General features: G+C 47.5%; 1 protein-coding gene across 16 annotated transcripts in view; it reads left to right on the top strand.

Annotated features, from left to right (window-relative positions):
- Positions 1–2,628: 2,628 nt before the first annotated feature.
- Positions 2,629–27,987, top strand: part of LOC309539891 (uncharacterized protein) — a 108,346-nt gene continuing 82,987 nt past the window's right edge. For 8 of the 16 annotated variants that reach the window (XM_082236261.1, XM_082236270.1, XM_082236273.1 and 5 more), the window contains exons 1-10: positions 2,629–2,828; positions 5,469–6,524; positions 7,611–7,783; positions 9,025–9,086; positions 9,667–9,708; positions 10,443–10,747; positions 12,765–14,978; positions 19,450–19,581; positions 20,184–20,318; positions 22,720–22,851. In XM_082236261.1, coding sequence (XP_082092387.1) covers positions 5,639–6,524; positions 7,611–7,783; positions 9,025–9,086; positions 9,667–9,708; positions 10,443–10,747; positions 12,765–14,978; positions 19,450–19,581; positions 20,184–20,318; positions 22,720–22,851 — 4,081 coding nt within the window. In that variant the 5' untranslated portion in view covers positions 2,629–2,828; positions 5,469–5,638. The remainder of the gene's footprint in view (positions 2,829–5,468; positions 6,525–7,610; positions 7,784–9,024; positions 9,087–9,666; positions 9,709–10,442; positions 10,748–12,764; positions 14,979–19,449; positions 19,582–20,183; positions 20,319–22,719; positions 22,852–27,987) is intronic. The other 8 variants (XM_082236262.1, XM_082236264.1, XM_082236265.1 and 5 more) reach the window with 6 other exon arrangements.

Genomic DNA, 27,987 nt, shown 5'->3' with positions numbered 1-27,987 from the left:
AAGTCATTAAAAAACAACTTGTTGTGTAATGACTTTTGTGTGTGTTTTTTTGGATCATGTTGTAAGGCACGATTGCCTGATACTAGGACAGTAAAATAGAATATTATAAATCTTGTTAATTAATTAAGAGGGGGCCTTCTCGGTGGCTACTCCCAGACTTTGGAACTTCCTGCCTAAAGAGGTTAGACAGGCAGGTTAAGAACTTTTCGATCCAACAAGCTTTTGCGAACTGACTGCTTTTAATGAAAGGGCTGAGGCCATGCTCTTCCTACTGTAATCTGTGGCAACCTAGTCAGACGGGCGGGGTACAAGTAATGAATTATTATTATTATGACCATGACTAATATATTTAATTTTTAAAATAATTTTCACACACACAATTCCATTAATGTTTGTTTCCCCCCTATGGTTTCAGCTCTTTTTTCAACTGTAAGCTGCCTAGAATCCCTGCAATGGGTAAGAAGAAGGGATGTAAATAAATATATATAATAATAACAGCAATTCTCTGGTACTGCTGTTTGAAGCTAGTGGCCAGCTGCTGGCTCTCAAGTTTATGGCTTGCTTTGTTTCCGAAAGTTGAAGGTGGTGCCCAACAGGCAGTGGCTTGTGAAATGGATCCCTCTGCTGTCTCTGTTAAAGAGCTTTCCCTGGTTGGGGGGGGGGAATTTTACCCTCCAGATGTTGCTGAAAGACAACTCCTATCAGCCACAGCAAGAAGGGATTTAAAACACTCGGTGCAGGTGTAGGAAACCCCAATGAGGGCGTTAATTGCCACAGAATTGTAGCAGCATTGGAAGGGATCCCAGGGCCATCTAGTCCAGTGTTTCCCAAACGTTTTTGGGCAACGGCACACCTGTTTACCGGAAAAAAATCTCGCGGCACACCACCATTAAAGCCCCGCCCCGTGACGTCAGCGCGCAGCGTCACGCCGGGAGGGACGCACAAAAGTGAATGTTTTTTCCCTTCCCCTTGCTGGGGTGGGAGGAGGCAGCAGAGCGAGGGACTGAGGGACGGCGGCAGCTGAGGCGGCGGCGGCTGTTGTGGTGGTGGCGGCGATAGCGGGCGGAGGAGGAGCCGTCGCCGGGAGTTGCTGCTGCTGCTGTTGCTGCCCGGACATGCCGGCCTCCTCCTCCTCCGCTGTCTCGCGCTCCTCCCTTTTGCGCGCGCTGCCCCGCCGCTCGGCACCACCACCGCGGAGCCGCCCCCGGCTCGACGCGGATCCTCGCCGCCGCCGCCTTTCGCCGCCCGACTCGCCCGACTCCCTCCCACGGCACACCAGCCGGTGTCTCACGGCACACTAGTGTGCCGCGGAACACCGGTTGGGAAACACTGATCTAGTCCAACCCCACTGCCATGCAGAAATCTCAACTAAAGCACCCCTGAGGGATGGCCATCCAACCTCTTGCTTGAAAACCTCCAAGGAGGGAGAGTCCAACACCTTCAGCAGCTGGTCTTGGTAACATTGAGGCAGACCGCCTCTGGAGCTGGAGATTGCATAGCTGTCAACTTTTCCCTTTTCTTGCGAGGAATCCTATTCGGAATAAGGGAATTTCCCTTAAAAAAGGGAAACTCTGACAGCTATGAGATTGTGCTTGGCTATCCTAACTTAGGAGCTGCATACTTCTTTCATTCATTTCTGTTGCCTATATCCCACCTTTTGTCCGTAAACCACCTTGTGGCCCTCAGATAAAGGGCAGTACAGTATATAAATTTAATAAACCAATACTAATTCCCACGAAGGTGGTGTGCGTAAGTCTCCTCATCCTCCTTTTTATCCCCACAATAATATTAATAATAAATTATTTATACCCCGCCCATCTGGCTGGGTTTCCCCAGCTACTCTGGGCAGCTTCCAACAAAATATTAAAATACTGTACAATAGCCTATTAAACATTAAAAGCTTCCCTAAACAAGGCTGCCTTCAGATGTCTTCTAAAAGTCTGGTAGTTGTTGTTCTCTTTGACATCTGGTGGGAGGGAATTCCACAGGGCAGGTGCCACCACCAAGAAGGCCCTCTGCCTGGTTCCCTGTAGCTTTGCTTCTCGCAGGGAGGGAACCTCCAGAAGGCCCTCGGTGCTGGACCTCAGCGTCCGGGCAGAACGATGGGGGTGGAGACGCTCCTTCAGGTATTTTTTCCAACAACAACCCTGGGGAGGCTGGTTGGGCTGGCCGAGTGCGGCGGGATTCGAACCCGGGTCTCTTCCAGGTCCCAAACCCACCAACCCTCGAATACCCCATGGCCGCCAACAGCCTCTCGTACGTGAGATGAGGAAGAGCGCTGCCGAATCAGGCGGCCGCCCCGACCCCTTTCCCGCCGCCATCCGGCTCCCGGGGGTAGACTGCCTCGGGCCACGGAGGCTCCACCAGTCAGGAGCAAGAGCGCACGCGCAGGAAGGAGACGCGGAGCGCGCATGCGCCCTTCTCCAGATGGGCCTGAGAGAGAGAGAGAGAGAGAGAGAGAGAGAGAGAGAGAGAGAGAGAGAGAGAGAGAGAGAGAGAGAGAGAGCGAGCGAGCATTCGTTCGGCCCCGCCCCCTCTGCCCGCTGGCCAATCCGCAGCCAAAGGCCCGCCGCGCATGCGCAGTACACCCCCGATCAGCTCCTGCGGTGGGAAGAGGTCTCGGCTGAGGTAAGCGGCGCAAGATGGCGGCGGGGGATGGGGGCGGCCGGGGATGGAGGGTCCGCGCCTGAAGAGGCCTCGTTCTCCTTCCCCCGCTGGCCGCCTTGGCTCCGAGGCGTCTTCTTCGGCGGGAGAACTCTTCGTCCTCCGCCTGCGGGGCTTCTAGTCCTCAGGGAGGGAAAGAGCGGACCCTGACTGGCTGCCCCCGGGTAGGCCTTTCCAGTTGCCAGGCAGAAGTCGGGATGGAGGCTCCCCGGGGAGGAGGAGAGGGGTGTACCTGGTGTAATAATAATAACAATAATAATAATAATAATAATAAAAATGATGATGATGTATTTATTTATTTATGCCCCGCCCATCTGGCTGGGTTTCCCCAGCCACTCTGGGCGGCTTCTAACAAAATATTAAAAAAGAATAATTCATCAAATATTAAGAGCTTCCCTAAACAGGGCTGCCTTGTGGTTGTTGTTATTGTTATTTATTGTTTTGTTGTTGTTACTACTACTACTACTACAGACCCTCCAAGTGTCCCTGTTTTCCAAGGACAGTTCCAGATTTACAAAAGCTCTCCCAGTTTCTGATATGATCCTGGAATGTCCCGTTTCCCCTTACGATGTCCCTGTTTTCATGGGAGAAATGTTGGAGGGTATGCAGTTATCTGACCCAGAGCCGTCGGAAAGCAATCCTGTAGAGGGAAGTTAATGATTTTTTATTCTATTTTCTATATGTTGGAAGCTGCCCAGAGTGGCTGGGGAAACCCCGTCAGATTGGGGGGGGGGATAAAGAGTAAAATTATTATGGAATAGGACATCCCTATTTTCATTAGAGAAAGGTTGGAGGGCATGTTTCTGCCTTGGTCCAACCACGCTTGGAGTCCTGTGTTCAGTTCTGGGCCCCACAATTTAAGAAGGTGATCAACAAGTTGGATTGTGTGGAGAAAAGAGTGACCCAGAGTCTGGAAACCAATCCTGAGAAGGGAGCTGGATATGTTCAGTCTGGAGAAGAGGAGACTGGTGAGATAGTTGCAATCAAAATGATTCAACCCCCAAGGCAAATTGGGCTTATTATCAAAGTTTGCAGACTTTCAGTTGTTTGCCATGAGCAAATCACACAAAAGCAATAGAAATGACTCATCGGAAGGGATGCTTGAAGTGGCTTCCTCAAATTCAGCTGAAATTGCAGCTTATAAATTGTAAATTTTGATAATAAACCCAGTTTGCAATAGGGGTTGAATAATTTTGATTGCAAGTATATGAAGACCAGTTCTAAGTGTGAAGCTCTTCCCTTGTGTTTCACACTTCTTGTTCTTAGTTTGTGAGCCTGAAGGTAGTGGTTTGCTTTGTTCTGTTCTGATAATTACATGCAAGCCACTCTGGCAGCCTTTTTGGTGAACAGCTGAGTAACATATACTATAAATAAGATAAAATAATGTGATGTGTGTCAGGGCAAAAATATCCCTTAGCTTCACATCTTTTCCCGGGGGGGGGGGGGTCTGAGCTGGCAGTGATGGACCAGGAACGAGGCCTTGTGGTAAGAATAATAATAATATATCTGGCTTCCCTCAGAGACTCTGGGGGGCCTCCAATACAAAATGACCTCAACCATCAAAAACAGGGCTACCCTTGGATGTCTGCCTTGGCAGTTGCACCTACCCTGGGGGACAACCTCCTGTCAGTTGTTAAGGAAGTAAACAACTATCTGACTTTTAGAAGACATCTAAAGGCCGTCCTTGTGTGTGCCTCCTCCTTAAGAGGTCTGGAGGGTGGTAACATGAGAGCAGGGTCTTTTCTGCAGAGGCCTCTTACTTTGGGGATGCTGTCCCCAGGGAGGCTTGCCTGGTTGCTTCCTTACTTTAGGCTCCATGCAAAAAAAATCCTCTTCTGCTCAGGCTTTGGCTGATTGACATCTGATGCCTTTTTAAACTATGTGTGGGGAATTTGTTGTTGTTGTTTTATTATTGTCAACTGCCCTGTAATCCTCGGATAAAGGGTAATACAGAAATTTAATAAATAATAATAGTATTAATAAGTACACACTGGAGCTGAACAATACTCCTACCTTCTGAAAATGGCCATCCAAGTAGGACTGAAAGCATCACAAAGCCGTGTCACCCACCCACAACTTTGATAGCTACCCTAGTATAATACCATGATCTGTATTCCTACTTACAGTGGTGCCTCGCAAGACGAAAAGAATCCGTTCTGTGATTCTCTTCGTCTAGCGGTTTTTTCGTCTTGCGAAGCAAGCCCATTGATGGATTAGCGCTATTAGCAGCTTATCGGATCAGCTGATAAGCAGCTTAGCGGCTTAGAAAAAGGGGGGGAAGGGAAAAAACCCCGCAGGAACTCGCAAGACATTTTCGTCTTGCGAAGCAAGCCCATAGGAGATTCGTATTGCGAAGCACCTCCAAAACGGAAAACTCTTTCGTCTATCGAGTTTTCCGTCTTGCGAGGCATTCGTCTTGCGGGGCACCACTGTATCAGACCACCGGCTGTTAGGATTCCTCCATCCCTCCCTGGAGGACTATCTTCAGCACAAGAGGACAACTGCACATCCTCCAAGGAATGGTCCCCTTCTAAGGGTTTGCTTGCCTCTTCCTTAGCATGGTGTTCTTCTAGGGGAGCCTCATTGTCCACAACAGCATAGGAGCTATCATTCTGGTCTCAGAACCCAGTAGTAAAATGCCCAAATGCCTCATCCTCTCTGCCTCTCTCAATTTCTCTTGGTCAGCCACCCTGGCCTCAAGGACAGCAGGCCAACAGTCATGCATGCGACGCACAGTGCAGTACACTGGAAAGCCTCCGCACACCTCCTTCCTTTCTGATTACATTTTGTGTTTTTACTTTCAGCTTGGTGGTGGTGTCTGCTGTGAATTGCTGCAGATTTGGCATTTCCCTCTGTAGTGTCCTCCTCTGCAGCTTGTTCAGTTTAAGACCAAGTGATCTCAGTGGTTGAACCCTGTTGCTTCTGACCATTCTGCCACACTTCATCCTTAAATTGGTCATAGGTGTAATTAGCCATGGTTAAGTCTAAAAAAAAGAAAAACCAACAGAAGAAGGGAAATTTCCGGGATTACAGGTGGGGACCTAGAGGATATATGCCCCCATGGATGAGAGGTCCTTGCCCAGGTAACATGTGGGGACCCAGAGGAAATATGCCCCCATGGATGGGAGGTCCAGATGACACGTGGGGACCCGGAGGAGATATGCCCCCGTGGATGGGAGGTCCTTGTCCAGATGACACATGGGGACCCGAAGGAGATACGACCCCATGGACCAGAGATCCTTGTCCAGATGACACGTGGGGACCCGGAGGAGATATGCCCCCGTGGATGGGAGGTCCTTGTCCAGATGACACATGGGGACCCGAAGGAGATATGACCCCATGGACCGGAGGTCCTTGTCCAGATGACACATGGCAACCCAGAAAGAAACGCAGAAAATATACGCAGCCAAATATGAGCAGCCCCTGTCCTAATATGTGTGATCCTAAAGAGGGCATGTCTTCAGGACCTAATGCACCTGACCAAAGGCAGTGTAGGACTTTTGAAGGGCCAGGAAAGTCATCTTCTGGGATGGAAGGATGTGGCACTAACAGTCAGGAGAATGCTCCATTGCCACCTGGTAATTGTAGCTCAGATCAGCCCACTTCAGAAAATGCTGCAGATACTCGGAGGCATTACACAGAAGAGAGTGCTGCAAGAATTCTCTCAAACTTTGGCTTATCTGCTAAAGATTTGGAGGAATTTGGCCACTATTCAGATGATCAGCTGAAGCCTGAAAACATGGCTATGATTCTGAGGGACATTGTTGAGCGCAAGAAGGCTCGTCAGTTGCCCACTTCATCTCAGGGCAAAGAAGAGGAATCCTCTGGCGGACATGGTGGATCTGATTCCCTGATGAAAAGTAAGTCCAGTTATGAATATGGCAGTAAGTGTGTAGAAACCAGGGTAACCAGTAATCCCATGAAGACTTCAGGGTTAAACTATGGCATTTTCTACCACAGTGACAGCCACCAATGTGGATGACTTCAAAAGTGGATTAGACAAATTCAGAGAGTAAGGCTTGTTATGATGGATGCTTGTTATGATGAGGGATGCAACCTCCAGGATTGGAGGATGGGCACATCTGTATACTAGTAGCTGGAGAACAGAAGCGGGCAGTGCTGCTGAGCTCTGCTCTTGCTTGTGAGCTCTGCAGAACTGGCTGCTGGGCTAGATAGGCTGCTGGCCTGATCAGGTAGCTGGGCTCTTTTTAAGCTCTTACAAACACTGGTGGAGAAGAAAGACAACAGTTGGGGTTCCAGGAAAGCCCTCTCACACACCCATGGGTACTATAAGCAAGGACGTTTTTGGGGGAGGGGGTGTTTTTTGTTGTTACAGTTATTTATATCCCGCCTTTCAGGATCCAAATCCTTCCAAGGCGGTTTACAGGTAACATTAACCTATTTTTTTTTTCAAAAAAAGATAACATAGTATAGAATCCCATCAGTATCCTGCCTACTGGGCAATGTCTGGCAGAATTATTTATTAGTTTATTTATTAATTTCATTCTATCCTACCTTTTTATCCAGAGACCTTGAGGGGGCGTACATGGCTCTCTCTCTTCTCTTTTTGTCCTCACAACTGCTCTGTGTGATAGGTTAGGTTGAGAGGCAGTGACTGGCCCAAGGTCACTCTGCAGGCATTGTAGCCGAGTGGAGATTTGAACCCTGGTCTCCCAGCTCTGTGTCCTACACTAACCACTACACCATTGTGGATCTTCAGAATGGCCCTGGAGGATGGGAGGGATTCAGCTGGAACAGACCCTGATGCATTATTTGGTTACTGTCCCCTGCGCAGAGTAGTTGATGGGAAATGATCATTTTGGGGGGTGGGAAGGGGATATCCAGTAGGAGCAAGCTCCGAGGTGGCTTTTGCCCTTGGCACCCTCTCTCCTGGAATTTCGTTGGCATCCATCTGTGCTGCATAACAGAATCACACCTTCCTTCAGCAGGACCTGGTGTACCGTCAGCAGCTCAACCCACAACAACACCTGCGGCTTCATTTATGCCTCCATCTTCAGGATCTCCATCTCCGTCAATGATGAACGATTATCATGCTGTGTCGCCAACAGTACTTCCACATGTGTGTTCTCTGTGTAAAATAGAATGTGCAGATATGACGGTGAGTTCTTTGTTTTTGCAGAAAAAAGGGCACACAGTTGTATTGAGCCCAGGATGAGTGCATTTTCCACTCTGGCTTTCAAGCAGATCTTATGCTATGAGGAGTGATGTTATCCTGGGGCAGTCAACATGGTGGCTTCCAAATGTTGTTGGACAGCATCACTGCAGCATATCTCCCCTCCCCTAATCCCCAAGGAGACATCTCTGCCACCTCAGGGCATCATGAATCCCCACGTCCAGAACGCCCATTTGACATTGGTGGGATTCAAACCTGACACCATGTCTGGAGACACTTGTCTTATCTAACTTTGAGCTGCTGTTGTCTATTTTAATATTAAATGCATTGTACAATATTGAATATTGTCCAGTGTTAAACTCATACACAGGACTGAAGGTCAAGTGAGTGTGTTTCTACTCTGCTGTAGAAACTCAGATATATAAGCTAGGTGACAAATGGCTTTTTAAACCAAGGTGTCAGTTGCCAAAATGGAATGTCTAGTTACAATTCTGGGGCCAGATGGACCTAAAGCCTTATTTTTCCAATGATGGACTGACTGTAATTGATTCTCAGTTAAACATCCGGCTAGTTCAAGCGACAACCTTGAGCCAGGTTAAGAAGTTAAAGAAGATAAATCACTTGGTGCAGGGACATTCCACCTATATACCGGCCTATTCCTACCTCCTTTTCTGAATGGTGTCTCGGATCAAAATATAACTGATAGAATTCTACAGGATGTGGTGTTAGTGTGCGAAAACTATCGCGATCCAAGGATCCCCAGGCATTCACCTCCGGGTTGTGGAGACGTCAGGCGCCATCCTGGCACCCAGGCATCTCCACTTGGTTGGAAGTGTCTGGTAGCCAGGTGCAAAATGTGCTTGGCCCCTGGCTAGTTTTGAGCACTGCCACGGACTCTCATGACCTTAAATGATGAGATTATGCAGTTTTATAGGCAGAAGCCCCATCAATGGGTATTGGGCATATCACTAAGTGGAACTTAGTGTTTTATTGTTATAAAAAAATGTATATACCGCTATGTTTTTTTTAAAAAATACAGTTGCTGCTGAGAGAAGCAGCAGCAGTAGCAGCAGCAACAACAGAGGAGGGCCCTTCTGTGGGTTTCTCAGAAGCATCTGGCTGACGGCCGCAGGAGACGGGATGCTGGACTAGGTGACGCTTTGTTCTCATCTAGCAGCCAGGCTTTTTTGTGTTCTCATGCTGATTTCTTCCCTCCCTCCCTGTAGGGCTGGAATCTGCACGTGCGCACTGCTGCACACTCCGAGAAATGTGATGAGCTACGCCAGCGGTAAGGCCTTTCATTTTAATTTATTGGGAATAGATTGAGGATTTGAAATGGTTTGGAAATGACTGCCTGGACACCTCAGGGCTTTGCTAAAAGCGGCAGAGCCGTTGCTTACATGCCTTGCCACAAACCTCAGCCAAGGAAGTTGTGGGAGCTCACCTTTGAAGGAACGGTGCCTGCTCTAGGTTCTGTTTTGCCTGAATTTGTATAAGTGGTCTGTAGGCCGATTATGGAGCTGAACCAGGGAAGAAGGCAGAAGCTCAGAGGCATCTCATCTTGCGTTCTGTGGAGCATGAGCAGAGTTTTACGAGGGGTGGCTTCAGGACAAACCAGTTCTTGGAGGAGCTGGGACCTGAGTCTCATTCCAGGGAGCTTTTGGAATACAGGGTCCAAAAGTCAGGGAACCCTCATACAATCACCTTTAAACTTCCCCAGAAGATCAGTAGTAAGAGATTAATAATTTGGACAAAAGAGAGAGAAATAATTTTCAGTTTTAGATACTTGCCTGACTGATAATGGAATGAAGTACATTTACTGTGTCAAAGGAATAACACAGCTGTTTTGCTGGCTTTTCTTGAAACAGGCATCCTGACTGGAATCCAGAAGACTGCCGTTCGTTACAGAGGTAACCTTTCAATCTCCACATGAATACTCAGTAATGAGATTAGGCTGCAGTAATCTCATTTCCCTGTTGTCCCCGATGGTGTGGGTTTTTGGAGACATTTTGAATGGGAAATTGTGTATAAGGGTATTCTGCACTGGGACATTTTCTGATGCCCAAGAAAGTGACCTGTGATCTAATTCTGGTCCTTCATTGTATTTAGTAGAGAAAACTCAAAAATGTAAAACTGCCAAGTATCTGCAGTTAGCCCCCGTTCACTGCTTCTTAGGAACTATGTAACAAGAAACACTTCTGCAGAAAAAGTAACCCCCCCCCCCGATAATATTTTCCACCCCAGGTTACTGGTTGTCACTGACCGCGTACATGTAGGAGCTGCTTAACTCAGACTGCAGGTCTTCATTCTAAGGCTCCAGGGGCCAGCTGGCTGAGCAGCTGTGGTTTGCACTGCAGCTAAGCCACTAGCAGGCAGGTAGCCATTGCCAGTGCAGGTGGCAGCCATAATTTTCTGGTATGAAGCTGGGCATTCTGTTCCCAGCATCTGAGTTCCTTTAGTCACTGGATGCTGCAGGCCCATCAGCCGTATTCTGTAGACTTTTGATGCTTTTACCTTTAACCCTGAGAGTTCTTACTTCTAGTTGATTTCCGTTTGCAAAAATAACATCTTGGCTGATCTGATTTCTGCTTTTACATTTGAAAAAGAGAAGTCTTTCAAATCCTGTTTTTTCTGCCTTTTGCAGAAATGAAGGCGACAAGAAGGAAAAACATATTCCAATGCCATGCTCTACCAGTTCTAACCCAAGCACTTCAGAGCACTCAATATCTGGCCATGCCTCGAGTCAGACTCGGTCACGATCTAGGAGCCCTGGGCCCCACAGCAGAAAACGGTCACGATCTAGGAGCCCTGGGCCCCACAGCAAACGGTCACGATCTAGGAGCCCCAGATGTAGGTCCAGGTCTTCAGAGCGACCAAGCTCCCCCAGCTCGAGTTCTCAAAGCTCTTTTAGCCAGAAGAGAGAACTGAGAAAATCAACTAGATTTCCAGGTAAGATGGATGTTACAGATGCTTCAGTAACTGGCCTTAGGTTTTTTTGTAAGCAGGATTATGTGTGTGATATTGGCAGGCGTGTTGCAGTGGCTTTGGCTCAGTGAATACCGTATTTTTCGCACCATAGGACGCACCGGACAATAGGACGCACTTTGTTTTAGAGGGGGGAGAACAAGAAAAAAAAATTCTCCCCTTCTCTGCCCAGCGCCCCTTCAGTGAAGCGGCAGGAGGCGCTGCACAGAGAGGGGGAGAACTTTCCCTCTCTTGTTTTCCCGCTCTAAAACAAGGTGCCGTTCAGGCAGCTACCTTGGAAGCCTGGAGAGCGAGAGGGGTCGGTGTGCACTGACCCCTCTCGCTCTCCAGGCTTCAGGTTCCTTTCAACCTGCTCTTTGGGGCTGGCGGGGGGAAGCCCACCACCAGCCCCAAAGAGCAGGTCAGCGAGCAGTGGAAAGGCGCAGCGGAGAGGCTCCTGCCATAGCCGCACGTCACCTCTCCATCCGGGATTGGGTTGCGGAGCTATGGCGTCTTCGCTCCATAGGACACACACACATTTCCCCTTCATTTTTGAAGGGGAAAAAGTGTGTCCTATAGAGCGAAAACTACGGTAGTTTGTTCTGTTCTGGGGTTTTTCTCCTGGCTTTGTCACTGTGTCAATATGATGCCTGCCAAGGAGACCAAGCTTGTTCCTATATTGGATTGTGTGAGTGACTCTGCAACCCATTTCAAAATAGGTTGTTGGTTGATCTCAGCCATTTCACTCCTCTGGAGTTTTCCCCACCCACTTGGTTTTTTTTACAGTTGCTTAGTACAATGACCTTCTTGCACTCATGCTATGCAGGATAGAACCTTGTTGCAAATTCACCTGTGACCGAGGATCAGGGGAGATATTCTGCTGCTTCCCTGCAGTATTGTTGCCAAAGGTAGACCTGAAGTTGTTGCAATAGAGCGTTGATGAACTGCAGGGGGGCGGGTATTGGTTCCTGTACGGATATCAGGGTGTTACTCGAGAGCAATCAGGCAAGTGCCTCCCTGGTCGGATGTAAAGCCTCGGTATTGGTGCCAAAAACCCTTCACCATGCAGAGCGCCACTATTCCATGGCTCGCTCATTCACTGGCAGAATCTGTGAGTGGGCAGTCCTTAAACCTTCCCCAGCAGAGCAGTCTCTTGACACCCAATCTGCGCCTCCCCTCTCAGCGCAGAAACCTACTGTGCAGAGAGGGCGTGGGTAACGGAGGATCTCTCTCCTCCCTGCTTTCGCCAGGCAAGGTGTCCTGGCACCGCCTCGCCTCCTCTGAGCCCTGAAGCTCCTCTACACTGGAGGCGTGGTTACTCTCCTCCGCTGAGGAGGTGCTGCTTCCCACGATCTTTGGGGGATCTCTGTAATCCATACGGCTTTTCCCCTCTCGCCCCTGAGCCGATGGCAGTTCCTTGACAGTTCCATTTTGTTCTTTTTATTTTGTATCTTTTGGGTTTTTCATCTTGTATTTTTATGTTGTGAACCACCCTGAGATGTATTGATGGAGGGCAGTATACCAATTTAATAAATGCTGCTGCTAATAATAACAATAATGATCCACTTGCTTTTTCTCCCCCTCTTTAACGTCATCTGCAGAAGCAGGAAGCTCCAAGAAACCTCCAGCCGAATCTGCTCTCCCAGGTCTGTGTCTGACACACTAACCACTACACCAGAGTGGCTCTTCATAATGGCCCGGGAGGATGGGAGGGGCTCAGCTGGAGCAGACCCTGATGCATTATTTGCTTACTGTCCCCTCTCTACTGGTCACCTCACTGTGTAGAGTAATTGATGGGAAATGATCGTTTTGGGGGGTTGGAAGGGGGGGGGTATTGGTTCCATTTTGTATCTTTTGGGTTTTTAAATCTTGTATTTTAATGTTGTGAACTGCCCCGAGATGTATGGATGGAGGGCGGTATACCAATTTAATCAATACTACTACTACTACTACTACTAATAATAATAATAATGAGCCACTTGCTTTTTCTCCTCCTCTTTAGCGTCGTCTGCAGAAGCAGGAAGCTCCAGGGAACCTCCATCCAAATCTGATGTGGCAGAACAACCACCCAACAAGTCGGAGCATCCACTGCAGACAAATCCTGGCCACCAGGAGCCGCCCAAGAAGGAGGCCGCAATGGAGGAACAAGCAGACCGGCAACCTCCAGGCAAATCTGATGTGGCAGAACTCGCACCCAAGTCAGACCATCCACCACAGACAAATCTCGGCCATCAGGAGCTGCCCAAGAAGGAGGCCGCAATGGAGGAACAAGCAGACCGGCAACCTCCAGGCAAATCTGATGTGGCAGAACTCGCACCCAAGTTAGACCATCCACCACAGACAAATCTCGGCCATCAGGAGCTGCCCAAGAAGGAGGCAGCAACGCAGGAAGAAGTAGACCAGCAAAAGGAGACCACGAAGACCAGGACAAGGAAAGGAGGAAAAAGGAGACCAGCCAAATCTAATGTGGCTAAACCTCCAGCCAAATCTGATGTGGCAGAACAACCACCCAACAAGTCTGACGGGCCACTGCAGACAAATCCTGACCATCAGGAGCTGCCCAAGAAGGAGGCAGCAACGCAGGAACAAGGAGACCGGCAACCTCCAGGCAAATCTGATGTGGAAGAACAACCACCCAACAAGTCGGAGCATCCACTGCAGACAAATCCCGGCCACCAGGAGCCGCCCAAGAAGGAGGCCGCAATGGAGGAACAAGGAGACCAGCAACCTCCATCCAAATCTGATGTGGAAGAACAACCACCCAACAAGTCGGCCCGTCCACTGCAGACAAATCCCGACCATCAGGAGCCGCCCAAGAAGGAGGCAGCAACGCAGGAACAAGGAGACCAGCAACCTCCAGCCAAATCTGATGTGGCAGAACAAACACCCAACAAGTCAGAGCATCCACTACTGACAAATCCCGGCCATCAGGAGCTGCCCAAGAAAGAGGCAGCAACGCAGGAACAAGGAGACCAGCAAAAGGAGACCTGGAAGACCAGGACAAGGAAAGGAGGAAAAAGGAGACCAGCTAAATCTAATGTGGCAAAACCTCCAGCTAAATCTGATGTGGCAGAACAACCACCCAACAAGTCTGACCGGCCACTGCAGACAAATCCCGGCCACCAGGAGCTGCCCAAGATGGAGGCAGCAACGCAGGAGCAAGGAGACCAGCAACCTCCAGGCAAATCTGATGTGGCAGAACAACCACCCAACAAGTCTGACCGGCCACTGCAGACAAATCCCGGCCACCAGGAGCTGCCCAAGATGGAGGCAGCAACGCAGGAGCAAGGAGACCAGCAACCTCCAGGCAAATCTGATGTGGCAGAACAACCACCCAGCAAGTCAGACCATCCACCACAGACAAATCTCGGCCATCAGGAGCTGCCCAAGAAGGAGGCAGCAACGCAGGAAGAAGTAGACCAGCAAAAGGAGACCTGGAAGACCAGGACAAGGAAAGGAGGAAAAAGGAGACCAGCCAAATCTAATGTGGCAAAACCTCCAGCCAAATCTGGTGTGGCAGAACAACCACCCAACAAGTCTGACCGGCCATTGCAGACAAACCCTGGCCATCAGGAGCTGCCCAAGATGGAGGCAGCAACGCAGGAGCAAGGAGACCAGCAACCTCCATCCAAATCTGATGTGGCAGGACAACCACCCAGCAAGTCAGACCATCCGCTGCAGACAAACCCTGGCCATCAGGAGCTGTCCAAGAAGGAGGCCGCAACGCAGGAGCAAGGAGACCAGCAACCTCCAGCCAAATCTGATGTGGCAGAACAACCACCCAACAAGTCTGACCGGCCACTGCAGACAAATCCTGGCCACCAGGAGCTTCCCAAGAAGGAGGCAGCAATGCAGGAACAAGGAGACCACCAACGTGAAGATCAGTTGCGCTCGTCGTTGACGCCTCTTGTAGAACAAAGTGTCTTGCAGGCCCTGTCGCTGCTGCAGCCTGGAGGCGCAGTGGGTGCTGGACTCACCCAAGGAACAAGCTTGCCCCCTGTTGTGCAGATCGATCCAGCATCCCTTGTCTCCATGATGCAGCTGGTTGCAACCCAGGTGGTGCAAGCTGCCTTAGCCTCCAAGGAGGCCTCAAGTGTGCAGGAAAGCCCAAGTGTGGCTGGCCCAAGCCCCCAGTTAAGTATTCCTGCAGGAAGCAAAGAAAAGAAGCAGGAGAGCAGTCAGGAAGTGGTGCCAGGAGTCGTTCCTCCTTGCTCAGGTGAGGAGTTGTCGGGAAGGGGCTGAGGGTGGGTCTGGCTGTAGAGGGAGGTTGTTCTGTGTTAGAGATATCCGTCAAGACTTGCATTGGTGATATAATGCACTGCCCCTGCTCAGGTTTAGGACTGCCCTGAGATCCAGCCGGCTTCTCTGGTAGTGGTGAACACACCTGTGCTGTTGCTTCTAGGGTGTGTGGAGTTTGGAACTGACAGGGTTAAAACTCCGAGGTGTCCTGTATCTGGGAGGAGCTTGATGCAGGGAAGTGTGTCAGAGTCTGTGTATGTTCACAGACTTGCTTTCGATTCTCCAGAGACGAGATGCAGCTAAGGCTGCAGAGAGACAGTGTGTACTTTTGGAGAGCACGGGAGAAAGATGCTGGAAAGCTCTGATGGATTTATTGCTTTGTAAATAAACGCTTCTAGAGATAAGAACTGATCTGTCTTTGGACTTGATTTATCCCTCATCTCACACGGATGCAGGACCGCTGCTACTCTGCTATTCCTGCCAGGTCAGCTCCCGAACATAGTTGCGCAGGGGAAGCCCGACTGGACGCAGGATTAATTTCCCCAGAGGGTGCAGGGATGTTTTCTGCAATCCGTTGGTCCGGGCGACTGGTTTCTTTTGTGGCATACCAAATACACAGTGGTATGTGATTTTACTGCTTTGTGGCTACATTTCTATCCTCCGATGAGAGAACGTGGCATACATGATTCTTCCCCTCCTCATTTCACCCCACAACAACCCTGAGAGCCAGTGTGGTGTAGTGGTTAAGACCAGTGGACTCATAATCTGGTGAACCGGGTTTGATTCCCTGCTCCTCCACATGCAGCTGCTGGGTGACCTTGGGCTAGTCACACTTCTCTGAAGTCTCTCAGCCTCACTCAACTCACAGAGTGTTTGTTGTGGGAGAGGAAGGGAAAGGAGAATGTTGGCCGCTTTGAGACTCTTCTTCTTCTTCTTCAACATCACCCACTGAGTTTAAAGCTGAGTGGGGATTTGAACTCGGGTCTCCCTGGCCCTAGTCCAGCACTCTCACCACTTCACTACGCTGGCTCTTGGGCCAGTGAGGAAAAATGCTAGTTAAGGCTTCAAGAGCTGTGCCAGGAGAGCTGGCGCATTGCTGTTTAGGTGTTCTCATTGCTGTGGATGGATCTCTTGTGATTCAAATACAACAAGCGATTCTCAAGGAATCGGAAGTAATGAAGTCAGATCAGGGTTGTGTCAGAGCACATGTTGCTTATATTGTGGTTTGAGGTTTTGCCGAACAGCAAGCTACATGTGTTCCAAGTATGTTAACTGAGTATGAAAGGCTTGCGAGAATTTATTAATCCTCCAGTTCTCTTGAGCACATAGTTTGTGGATAGTATCAAATCTAGATATTTTGCTAAGGGTCAGGGTTGATGGGAGCTGGGAGTCCTGCATTGCAGGGGTCGGACTACAGGACTCTTGGGGACTTCTCCAACTCTATGATTCCATTCACAGCACCTGGATGGCACCAGGATCCTCTATTCTTGACATAGGCCAACACTGCCATGGACAAGAGGGGTGTCAGAGATTTGCTTGCAGGGCACCAGTCTGGGTGATTGAAGAGCAGCGGTGGGCAACCAAAGGCCCAGGGGCCGGATGCAGCCCAATCGCCTTCTCAATCCAGCCCTCGGGTGGTCTGGGAATCAGCGTGTTTTTACATGAGTAGAATGTGTCCTTTTATTTAAAATGTATCTCTGGGTTATTTGTGGGGCATAGGAATTCTGACTCCCCCCCCCCCCCCAATATAGTCCGGCTCACCACACGGTCTGAGGGACGGTGGAATGGCCCACTGCTGGAAAGGTTTGCTGACCCCTGTTGAAGAGGATTGTAAATGCACCAGAGATCAAGAGCCTCATGGCCTACCAACTGAGCTATATAGACTGCACACAAAGGGGTACGTGGTGGCATCACGTTGACTTTGTTTCTGTTTAGTTGCAACCCCTGCAAGTAAGGTTTTCTGGACACAGTTGTGTGCTGTGCAAGGAAGCGCATGCTGGCGTCCGGGAGAGAATCCCACCTTGGTCTGGGTCACCGGCTGCATGTCGTGTGGCTAGGTTAGGAGGGCATGCATGATTTGGGAGCGGCTGGTGCCTCCAGATGTTATCCTCCTGCAGCTGGGCAAGAATAACTTGGGCACACAGAAAGGCATAGAGCTCAACTCTTGGCAATGTTGGATCCACCTGAGCTCAGTATTTTCTATACCATTATTCCTCAAACTTGAATTCTCAGCTGTTGTTGGACTATAACTCCCATCATCCATAGCTAGCAGGACCAGTGATCAGGGATGGTGGGGGTTGTAGTCCAATGGCAGCTGGGAATTCAAGTTTGAGAAAAAATGGTCTGCAGGGACTGGTGGCTTCAGGCAGGGAGTCTCTCCCAGCCCTTTTTGGAGATGCTGGGAACTGAACCCGGGACCTTTTGGTGCTGGAAGCTGCATCATCCTGAGTCAGACCACTGGTCCATTTAGCATAATATTGCCTCATTGACTGGCAGAAGCTCTCCAGGGTTTCAGGCATGGAATGCCGCCAGCCCTGTATACCTGAAGGAGTGGCTTCACCCCTGTTGCTCGGCCTGGACATTGAGGTCCAGCTCTGAGGGCCTTCTGGCAGTCCACTCATTGCTGGAAGTGAAGTTACAGGGAAACAGGGAGAGGGGCTTCCCGGTAGTGGTGCCTGCCCTGTGGAACACCTTCCTGCCGCTTGTCAAAGAGAGAGGAATTCTGAAGGCAGCCCTGTATCGGGAAGCTTTTAATGTTTGACACTGTATTTTTGTTGAAGCTGCACTGAGTGGCTGGGGCAACCCAGTCAGATGGGCAGGGTAGAAGAAATAAATAGTTGTTGTTTCGTTGTTTTTGTTTTAATTACTTATTTGTTCTTTTATCTTGTGAACCATACTGAGATCATTTGTTAAAAGGCAGTACAGTGGTACCCCGGGTTAAGTACTTAATTCGTTCTGGAGGTCCGTTCTTAACCTGAAACTGTTCTTAACCTGAAGCACCACTTTAGCTAATGGGGCCTTCTGCTGCCGCCGCGCCGCCAAAGCACGATTTCTGTTCTCATCCTGAAGCAAAGTTCTTAACCCGAGGTACTATTTCTGGCTTAGCGGAGTCTGTAACCTGAAGCGTATGTAACCCGAGGTACCATTGTATATAAATATTATTATTATTATTATTATTATTATTATTATTATTATTATTATTATCTGGAGATGCTGCTGGGGATTGAACCTGGGAACTTCTGTACACAAAGCAGGTGATCTGCCACTCCATGGCATGGGACTTCAGGTGTGAGGTTGGTGGGTGAGACTTGGGGAAAACAGTGTCACAGGTCAAACTGAGGCCTGTGCCAGAACAGAATAAGCTTGTTGGCTGGAAATTTCCTACGTCAGCCGTAAAAGGAGCAGCGAACGGCCCAGCAAATCCAGCAGGCTGCTGTGAAGCTCTGTATGCAACTGCTATAGGGACTTGAATTCAGGTGGCACAGATTTTGGGAATACAGTGGTGCCTCGCAAGATGAAATTAATCCGTTCCGCAAGTCTCTTCGTCTAGCGGTTTTTTCGTCTTGCGAAGCAACCCTATTAGCGGCTTAGCGCTATTAGCGGTTTAGCCGCTATTAAAGGCTTATCTGCTTAGTGGCTAAAAGGCTATTAGCGGCTTAGAAAAAAGGGGGGAAAGCGAAAAAAATTGCAACACTTGCAAGACTTTTTCGTTTTGCGAAGCAAGCCCATAGGGAAATTCGTCTTGTGAAGCGCATCGAAAAACGGAAAGCCCTTTCGTCTAGCGGGTTTTTCGTTTTGCGAGGCATTCGTCTTGCGGGGCACCACTGTATAAGGGTTCCTTTCTGAAAGGAAAGGAGCAGATTTCTTGACTATTGGTAACCTAAGATATTTGGGCAGGGAGGGTGGCTGGCTGGCTAAGCTGGCCTCCCCTGATGAAGCTCAATTGCAACTCCCACCATCCTCGCTTCTTAGCCTTGCTGGACAGGGCTGTTGGGACTTGAAGTCCAGCAACCTTTGGGGTGCCAGAAATTAGCTACCCAGGTTTAGGGCCACGTCTGTAATGTAGGAATTCTTGGAACAGCTAGGCACCTGCGTACAAACCCCTGACATAAAACTAAAATGTGAGAGAGGCCACTTGCTCTTCATGCAAAAGGCCTCAGGTTAATGTGTAATTATCCAGTTTGTTTGTGGGTCGGATTAGGATCTGTGTATGCCCCCTCCTTCAGTTACGTGCATAGTAGAGGCATTGTGATGGCATCTTGAGAAGGGAGCAGGAGGCAAGGAAACCAAGCTCAAAAGCAGCCCACCAAAGAGCCTCAGGATTCTTCTTCCAAACAGGAGGGAGGTCCAGACATGAGGTCCGCTGGAGGCCACGGAGTGGGTAGCGAGTAAGAAACCTTCCAAATCTAGTAGAATGGCTACTAAACCACCTTTGCTTGATATTGCAGCCTGCGTGGAAAGATCGGAGGCTTCGGGTAGTAAAGGGGACTTGTTCACTCCGAGCTTGTTCACCGTGCCATGGCTTCAGAAGGAAGATGCAAGACCTCCAAAGCAGAATCTTCCAGCGGCGATATCCGCAGGTGAGAATCTGGCACCTACCTTCACAGTGGTGGGGTTGGCTGGCTTGGAGCTGGGTTTCACCACGGGGCTCCTCTTGTGGGGTTGAAGGGGTTACGCAAATTTGGCCATTGCCACTGCCAGTTTAGGGGGAGGTACCAAAGGATGGGACAGAGCTGACGGAAGACCTCACACACACACACACACACACACACACACACACAGAGACATTTTAAATATCTATATTTAATTATTGGTGGTCTCCATATTTAGGGAAGCAGAACAAATAAATAAAATCAAAGGGAATGTGAATGAGAAGATAGAAAAAGATGTATAGAAATTTATTTATTAAATTTGTATGCCACTCTTCCTTCAAAGATCAAGGGCAGCTCACAACATAAGAAATACAAAATGAGAATGCAAAAGAGAAAAATGAGTCAACCTGCCCAGCAGGATTTTTGGCACCTGGTGGAGCGACATTGGAGACACGGCCCAATTAAGGAAGAGTCCTGATGAAGGACATGGGCATAATATTGAGGGCTTGTAATGAATTTGTATGTGGAGTATGGTGAGCCTTCCCAATCAAGAAGAATGGCTACTAAACCACCTTTGCTTGATATTGCAGCCTGCGTGGAAAGATCGGAGGCTTCAGGTAGCAAAGGGGACTTAACTCCCTCGACCTTGTTCACCGTGCCATGGCTTCAGAAGAAGGAAAATGCAAGACCTCCGAAGCAGAATCTTCCAGCGGAGATATCTGCAGGTGAGAATCTGGCACTTACCTTCACAGTGGTGGGGCTGGCTGGGTTTCACCACAGGGCTCCTGTTGTGGGGTTGAAGGGGTTATGCAAATTTGGCCATTGCCACATCCAATTTATGGGGAGGTACCAAAGGATGGGTCACGAAGAGTCGGACACGACTAAACAACAAAACCAAAGGATGGGACAGAGCTGACTGAAGAGACGTTACTGATGCAGCCAGGAGATGTGCGAGGAGAACTTTGTGTAGCTGCCCAGACCGACAGTCAATTGGGTGCAGTCAGGTAAGGAGGTGGACACAGTTATGAAAGGTATCGCATACGGGGAGGCCTCAAGTTGGCCTGGATATCCTTGATTGCCTGCAACCAATGAGCAAATATGAAAAGGGGAGTTTGTGGATGTGTTTGTCCTTTCTTGATTTATTTGTTCTTTTTATTAAACGTATTCGTCACTTTCTTACCAAAATAATTAAAAGCAGATTGCAATACTTTTAAGCAAGCAAGCAAACAAACAAACAAACAAACAAACACACACACAGAGAGACATTTTAAGTATCTATAGTTAATTATTGGTGGTCTCCATATTTAGGGAAGCAGAACAAATGAATAAAATCAAAGGGAATGTGAATGAGAAGATAGAAAAAAGATGTATAGAAATTTATTTATTCAGATGGAGGATGAATGATGATTTGTTGAGGAATGGGCAAATAATAAGGTCCAAAAGACTCTAAATGACTATTTTGAGATGACTATGACTTTTGGAATGGAAAAAAAGAGTCATTTGAGACGCAAGTAAAGTAGTAATGAGAGGATTCCTCATTCAACAAAATTCAATTAAGAGAAAGATACAAAATGAAAAGAAAGATAAAATTTTGGACCAATTAAAAGAAAGAGAAGAACCTTAGAAGTAATCCAACGAATTTGCAGATACAAAAGAAAATTAAAGCCTTACAGATCCAGTATTCATAGATTATAAACCAAGAAATAGAATGGAAATTAAGACTGATGAAACAAAGGAATTTTGAATTTGCATATAAATGTGGGAAACTCTTAGCTTGGCAGTTAAAAAAAAGACAGAAACAAAGTACTATTACAAATACTGTATCAGAAGGAAAGTCTGTGGAGACCCCTGTGGAGATAAGAAGATGCTTCCAGAAGTATTACAAACAAATGTATAAAAATGGTAAAGAAGACAAGGTCAAAATTGAGCAGTTTATTAAAACTAATGGCTTGCAGAAGATTCCTGAAGGTAAAAGGATCCTACTAAATGGTTTAATAACACGGCAGGAGGTCGAAAGTGCAATAAATTCAATGCAACTTGGCAAAGCCTCAGGACCAGATGGATTGTCAGCAAAATACTATAAGACTATGAAAGATTGGCTTATTCAGTCATTGGTAGAAGTTTGCAATAAGGTAATAGGAGGGGACAACGCACCCGAAACCTGGAAGGAGGCTTATGTAACCCTGATTCCAAAACAAGATCAAGATAGATCCAATGTCAAAAACTATATGAAAGATAATATTAGGAATATAGTTGATATTTTGGAAAAGTTAGAAACAAGAAAAAATGTAAAGCAATGTTAATGTTTATTGATGCGGAGAAGGCCTTTGACAACGTGTCTTAGAGTTCTATGATACAAAATTTAGAAAGTATTGGGGTTGGACAGGAGTTTTAAAATGGTATTAATGTGGTTTATCATGAACAAAAAGGCGCAGCGAATCCAGCAGGCTGCTGTGGAGATCTGTATGCAACTCCTAAAGGGACTTGAATTCAGGTGGCACAGATTTTGGGAATACAAGGGTTCCTTTCTGAAAGGAAAGGAGCAGATTTCTTGACTATTGGTGACCTAAGATATTTGGGCAGGGAGGGTGGCTAAGCTGGCCTCCCCTGATGATGCTCAATTGCAACTCCCATCATCCTCGCTTCTTAGCCTTGCTGGCCAGGACTGTTGGGACTTGAAGTCCAGCAACCTTTGGGGTGCCAGAAATTAGCTACCCAGGTTTAGGGCCACGTCTGTAATGTAGGAATTCTTGGAACAGCTAGGCACCTGCGTACAAACCCCTGACATAAAACTAAAATGTGAGAGAGGCCACTTGCTCTTCATGCAAAAGGCCTCAGGTTAATGTGTAATTATCCAGTTTGTTTGTGGGTCGGATTAGGATCTGTGTATGCCCCCTCCTTCAGTTACGTGCATAGTAGAGGCATTGTGATGGCATCTTGAGAAGGGAGCAGGAGGCAAGGAAACCAAGCTCAAAAGCAGCCCACCAAAGAGCCTCAGGATTCTTCTTCCAAACAGGAGGGAGGCCCAGACATGAGGTCCGCTGGAGGCCACGGAGTGGGTAGCGAGTAAGAAACCTTCCAAATCTAGTAGAATGGCTACTAAACCACCTTTGCTTGATATTGCAGCCTGCGTGGAAAGATCGGAGGCTTCAGGTAGTGAAGGGGACTTGTTCACCTCGAGCTTGTTCACCGTGCCGTGGCTTCAGAAGGAAGATGCAAGACCTCCGAAGCAGAATCTTCCAGCGGAGATATCTGCAGGTGAGAATCTGGCACTTACCTTCACAGTGGTGGGGCTGGCTGGCTTGGAGCTGGGTTTCACCACGGGGCTCCTCTTGTGGGGTTGAAGGGGTTACGCAAATTTGGCCATTGCCACTGCCAGTTTAGGGGGAGGTACCAAAGGATGGTACAGAGCTGACTGAAGAGACATTACTGATGCAGCCAGGAGATGTGCGAGGAGAGCATTGTGTAGCCGCCCAGACCGACAGTCAATTGGGTGCAGTCAGGTAAGAAGGTGGACGCAGTTATGAAAGGTATCTCATTCGGGGAGGCCTCAAGTTGGCCTGGATATCCTTGATTGCCTGTCACCAATGAGCAAATATGAAAAGGGGAGTTTGTGGATGTGTTTGTCCTCTCTTGATTTTTTTGTTCTTTTTATTAAACATATTCGTCACTTTCTTACCAAAATAACTAAAAGCAGATTGCAATACTTTTAAGCAAGCAAGCAAACAAACACACACACACACACACACACAGAGAGAGAGAGAGAGAGAGAGAGAGAGAGAGAGATTTTAAATATCTATATTTAATTATTGGTGGTCTCCGTATTTAGGGAAGCAGAACAAATGAATAAAATCAAAGGGAATGTGAATGAGAAGATAGAAAAAGATGTATAGAAATTTATTTATTAAATTTGTATGCCACCCTTCCTTCAAAGATCAAGGGCAGCTCACAACATAAGAAAAAGAATGCAAAAGAGAAAAATGAGTCAACCTGCCCAGCAGGATTTTTGGCACCTGGTGGAGCGACATTGGAGAAACGGCCCAATAAAGGAAGAGTCCTGATGAAGTACATGGGCATAATATTGAGGGCTTATAATGAATTTGTGGGTGGAGTATGGTGAGCCATTTAGGATGCAGGTAGGCTTTGGTGGTAGTTTTGATATGGGATAGCACAGTGTTCGAAGCTCCCATTGTTCTAGGCGCATTTTGCGACAGGGAATTTCATTAGCGTGATCAGTTTCTCAGCTCTGGGTTCAATACTTCGCCTAAGATTTCAGATTAAAACTGCAGAGTGGAAGGAAAGGAGGACCTTTTTCTGCCTCCCCACATGAAGACTGGAGAGGAGACCCTCTTAATATTAGGGAGGTGAGCAGGAGAAGCACTAGACTGTGATAAACTGACATAATATTCTACCGTATTTTTCGCTCTATAACACGCACTCGACCATAACACGCACGTAGTTTTTAGAGGAGGAAAACAAGAAAAAAAAAATTCTAAACGAAACAGTGGATGTATGATTTTTGTGGTTCATGCTGTGGCCACAGACATGTGATCTGACAGTGAGTTTGGAGTAGCCCAATGCAAAAATCATGTGGATCCATGCTTTGTAACCATGTTTTAAGTGGGGAGGAAAGGAAAAGCACTCAAGGGACAAGGAGCAGGATGCTGCTAATAATGCAGGAGAGGGGTTTAAGGGGAGAAGGAGCACGCGTGGGGTGGGTGGAGAAGGATGCTGCTAATAATGCAGGAGAGGGGTTTAAGGGGAGAAGGAGCACGCGTGGGGTGGGTGGAGAAGGATGCTGCTAATAATGAAGAGGGATATAAGGGGAGAAGGCTCCTCTCCTCTCCCACTTTGCTCCTTTAAAGCAAGCAGGCTCTGCTTTTCTCCCTCCTCCCCACTCATCCCCGGCTTAGCGAGCTGAAAAACTTTGCTGCTATGTAGCGAGCTGAGTGGGGAGGAGAGAGGGACAGAGAGCCTGCTTGCTTTAAAGGAACCAACCGGAAAGGAGCCGGTTACGCTCCTCTCCTCTCCCGCTTTGCTCCTTTAAAGAAGCAGGCTCTCTGTCCCTCTCTCCTCCCCACTCAGCAGCTCTTCTCCCGCTTTGCTGTTTCAAAGCGAGCCACGGAGGGGGGAAGGAAGGGGAACCATGGATCCTCTGCTCACGACTGCAGCAGATCCCCCCGCCATCCGTAGGCATTCGCTCCATAACACGCACAGACATTTCCCCTTAGTTTCTAGGAGGAAAAAAGTGAGTGTTATAGTGCAAAAAATACGGTATTTTTGTTATTTAAAAAAGTGTGCCTAGACATTCTGTTGTGCCCATAGCCTAGGTCTAAGGTGCCATTGAGCTCCTACCTTCCATATCTGCTTCCAGCACTGGATAGGCAGGAGACTGAGCTCTGTTACAATGTGTGTTAGGGTCCAAGTAAGTCACTATCATTGCTAGGTCCATCTGTGAGCCTTGGGTGAATAAGCCAACAAAACGTCCACACGGCTCCTCAAAGTATGAGGCAGCTGCCTGCTCTTTTGATTCTGGTCCTTAACACAACGCAACTGATTGACCAAGTTGAAATACTGGGAAACTTGGGAGGATGTGATCATGTCCTCCTGGGTTTCATGATCTAGAAGGAAGGGAAAGCAGAGTATAGTCAGACTTTAAGAAGACCAATTTCATAAAGCTTAGGGAGTTACTGAGTGAGATCCCAGGGTCAGAAATATTTAAAGAGAAGGGAATCCAAGATGGATGGGAATTTCTGAAAGGTGAAATATTGAAGGTACAAAGACAGACAATTCCAACAAGAAAGAAAAGTAGGAGGCATCTAAAGAAACTTGTGTGGCTGCATAAGCAGCTTACAGGTGAGCTCAGATTTAAGAAGGGCATGTATACGAAATGGAAGAAAGGAGAAATCACGAAGGATTAGGGTACACAGTAGCCAACAGTTGCAAGGAGAAGGTAAGGCTTTTGACCAAGTCCCCTGTGATAGTCTTGCAGAGAAACTGGTAATAATTTGGGTTGGACGAGCAGTTTGAAAGCATGCCAGTGCAAGTAGATAAATGGGTACTGCTGTGGCAGGAACGTAAATGGCGTTTCCGTGCACCCTAGATTTTGTCACGCCAGAAGCGGTTTAGTCCTGCTGACCACATGACCTGGAAAACTGTCTGGATAAACGGCAGCTCCCTCAGCCTGAACACGAGATGAGCGCCGTAACCCCATAGTCGCCTTTGAGTGGACTTAACTGTCCAGGGGTTCTTTACCTTTTTTTACTTTACCTTTAGGTGGGTTGGTAGCTGGTTGACTGACTGAACCCAAAGAGTGCCCATTAATGGTTCCTTATCATCCTGGAAAAAAGTGACAAGTGGGGTGCCACAGGGTTCTGTCCTGGGTCATTGTTGTTCAACATCTTTATGTATGACTTGGATGATGGAATTATGGGGATGCTCATCGAATTGGCAGATGACACCAACCCTGGAGGGGGAGCTAATGCTGCAGAAGGCACAATTGGGATTCAAGATGACCTTAACAGATTGGAGAACTGGGTCCAAACTAACAAAATGAGTTTTGATACGGGCAACTGTCAGGTTCTGCAGTTAGGCAGGAATAACCAACTTTACAAATATAAGACAGGAAATACTTGGCTTGCCAGTAAGACATGTGAAAAGGATCTAGGGGTCTTGGTGGTCCACAAGCTTATCATAATTCAACAGTGTGCTGCAGCAGCAAAACTAGCTAATGCTATTCTTGGCTGCATCAAGAGAAGTCTAGTGTCCAGATACAGGGAATTAATAGTCATCTATTCTGCCTTGTTCAGACCATACCTGGAATACTGTGTCCTGTTCTGGGCACCCCAGTTTAAGAAACATGATTGATAATCTGGAAAGTGTTCAGAGAAGGGTGACCAAGATGATCAAAGGTCTAGAAGCCTTATGAGGAATGGTTGAAGAAACTGGGTATTTTTTGCTTGGAAAAGAGGAGGCTGAGAGGAGATACGATACCCTTCTCTACATACCTAAAGGACTGCCACACAGAAGATGTAGCCAGCTTATTCCCCCCCCCCCCCTCTGCAGGGTAGGACCTGAACCAGTGGCTTCAAGTTAGAAGAAAGATTCTGACTCAACATCAGGAAGAACTTTCTGACAGGGCGAGCTGCTCAACAGTGGAAGGGTCTCCTTTGGGAGGTTGCAGACTCTCCTTCCTCGGAGGCTTTTAATCAGAGGTTGGATGGCCATCTGTCATGGATGCTTAGCTGAAATTCCTGCATTGCAGGGTTGGACTAGTTGGCTCTTGGGGTCCCTTCCAACTCTACTATTATATGATTCCATCAGTTTTCAATGTTCAGATTAGGGTAGGGGTGGTAACATATATGACCTATAGCTGTTGAGCAACTTGGGGAGTAGAACTTGCATATTAGGCGACAGGACTACTAGTTGGAACGTTAATAATAATAATAATAATAATATAATTTTTTATTTATACCCCGCCCTCTCCAGCCAAGGCTGGGCTCAGGGCGGCTTACAAGCAATAATAAAAACAAGTTGAATCATTACAACTTAAAAACAAAATTAAAATGCAACATTAAAATATTGAAATATTAAAATGTAGCCTCATCACAGGAGGAGAAGGAAAATAAAAAAGAAAAGGAGGGAGGGAATCAAATTGGCTCCAAGCCAAAGGCCAGGTGGAACAACTGTGTCTTACAGGCCCTGCGGAAAGAAATCAGATCCTGCAGGGCCCTGGTCTCATGAGGCAGAGCGTTCCACCAGGCCAGAGCCAGAGTTGAAAAGGCCCTGGGCTCTGGTTGAAGCCAATCTAACTTCCTTAGGGCCCGGGACCACTAGGGTGTTGCTATTTATGGACCTTGAGGCTCTCTGTGGGGCATACCGGGAGAGGCGGTCCTGTGGGTACAAGAGTCCTAGGCCGTGAAGGGCTTTTTATTTTTCATTTATAATAATATTTATTAATGTTTCACAAACAATAAAAACAAATTCCAAAATTTAAACTACAAAAACAAAACACATAAAAATGCACAATAAAAACAGTTAACAGAAGAAAAAAAGAAAAAAGAAAGAATAAAAACAGAGAATAACCAAAAATCAAAACAGAAAATAGATTAATGTTTTCAAATCTTATATTTCCTTCACTAGTTTCTTTACCTCCTCACACCTCCCATTTTGTATTCCAGTTCAAATATTAAATTCAGCAAATCCTTACCCTCTAGCATTTATCCTTACTCCATATATTAACCTATTATAAGTATCAATTTCCAATTATCAATCCCTATTTACATTTTCTTAAGCATCTTTTTACCAGTACCGCTTATTTTCAATCAAACGTCATTTCAACATTCCTTAATTTTACAGTGCTTCTGCAGGTAGTCTTTAAATTTCTTCCAATCT

This window comes from Podarcis vaucheri (genome assembly GCF_965113315.1).
Source record: "Podarcis vaucheri genome assembly, chromosome: 9".
Classification (NCBI taxonomy): Eukaryota; Metazoa; Chordata; class Lepidosauria; order Squamata; family Lacertidae; genus Podarcis; species Podarcis vaucheri.
This window is presented reverse-complemented; position numbering and strand designations above follow the sequence as displayed.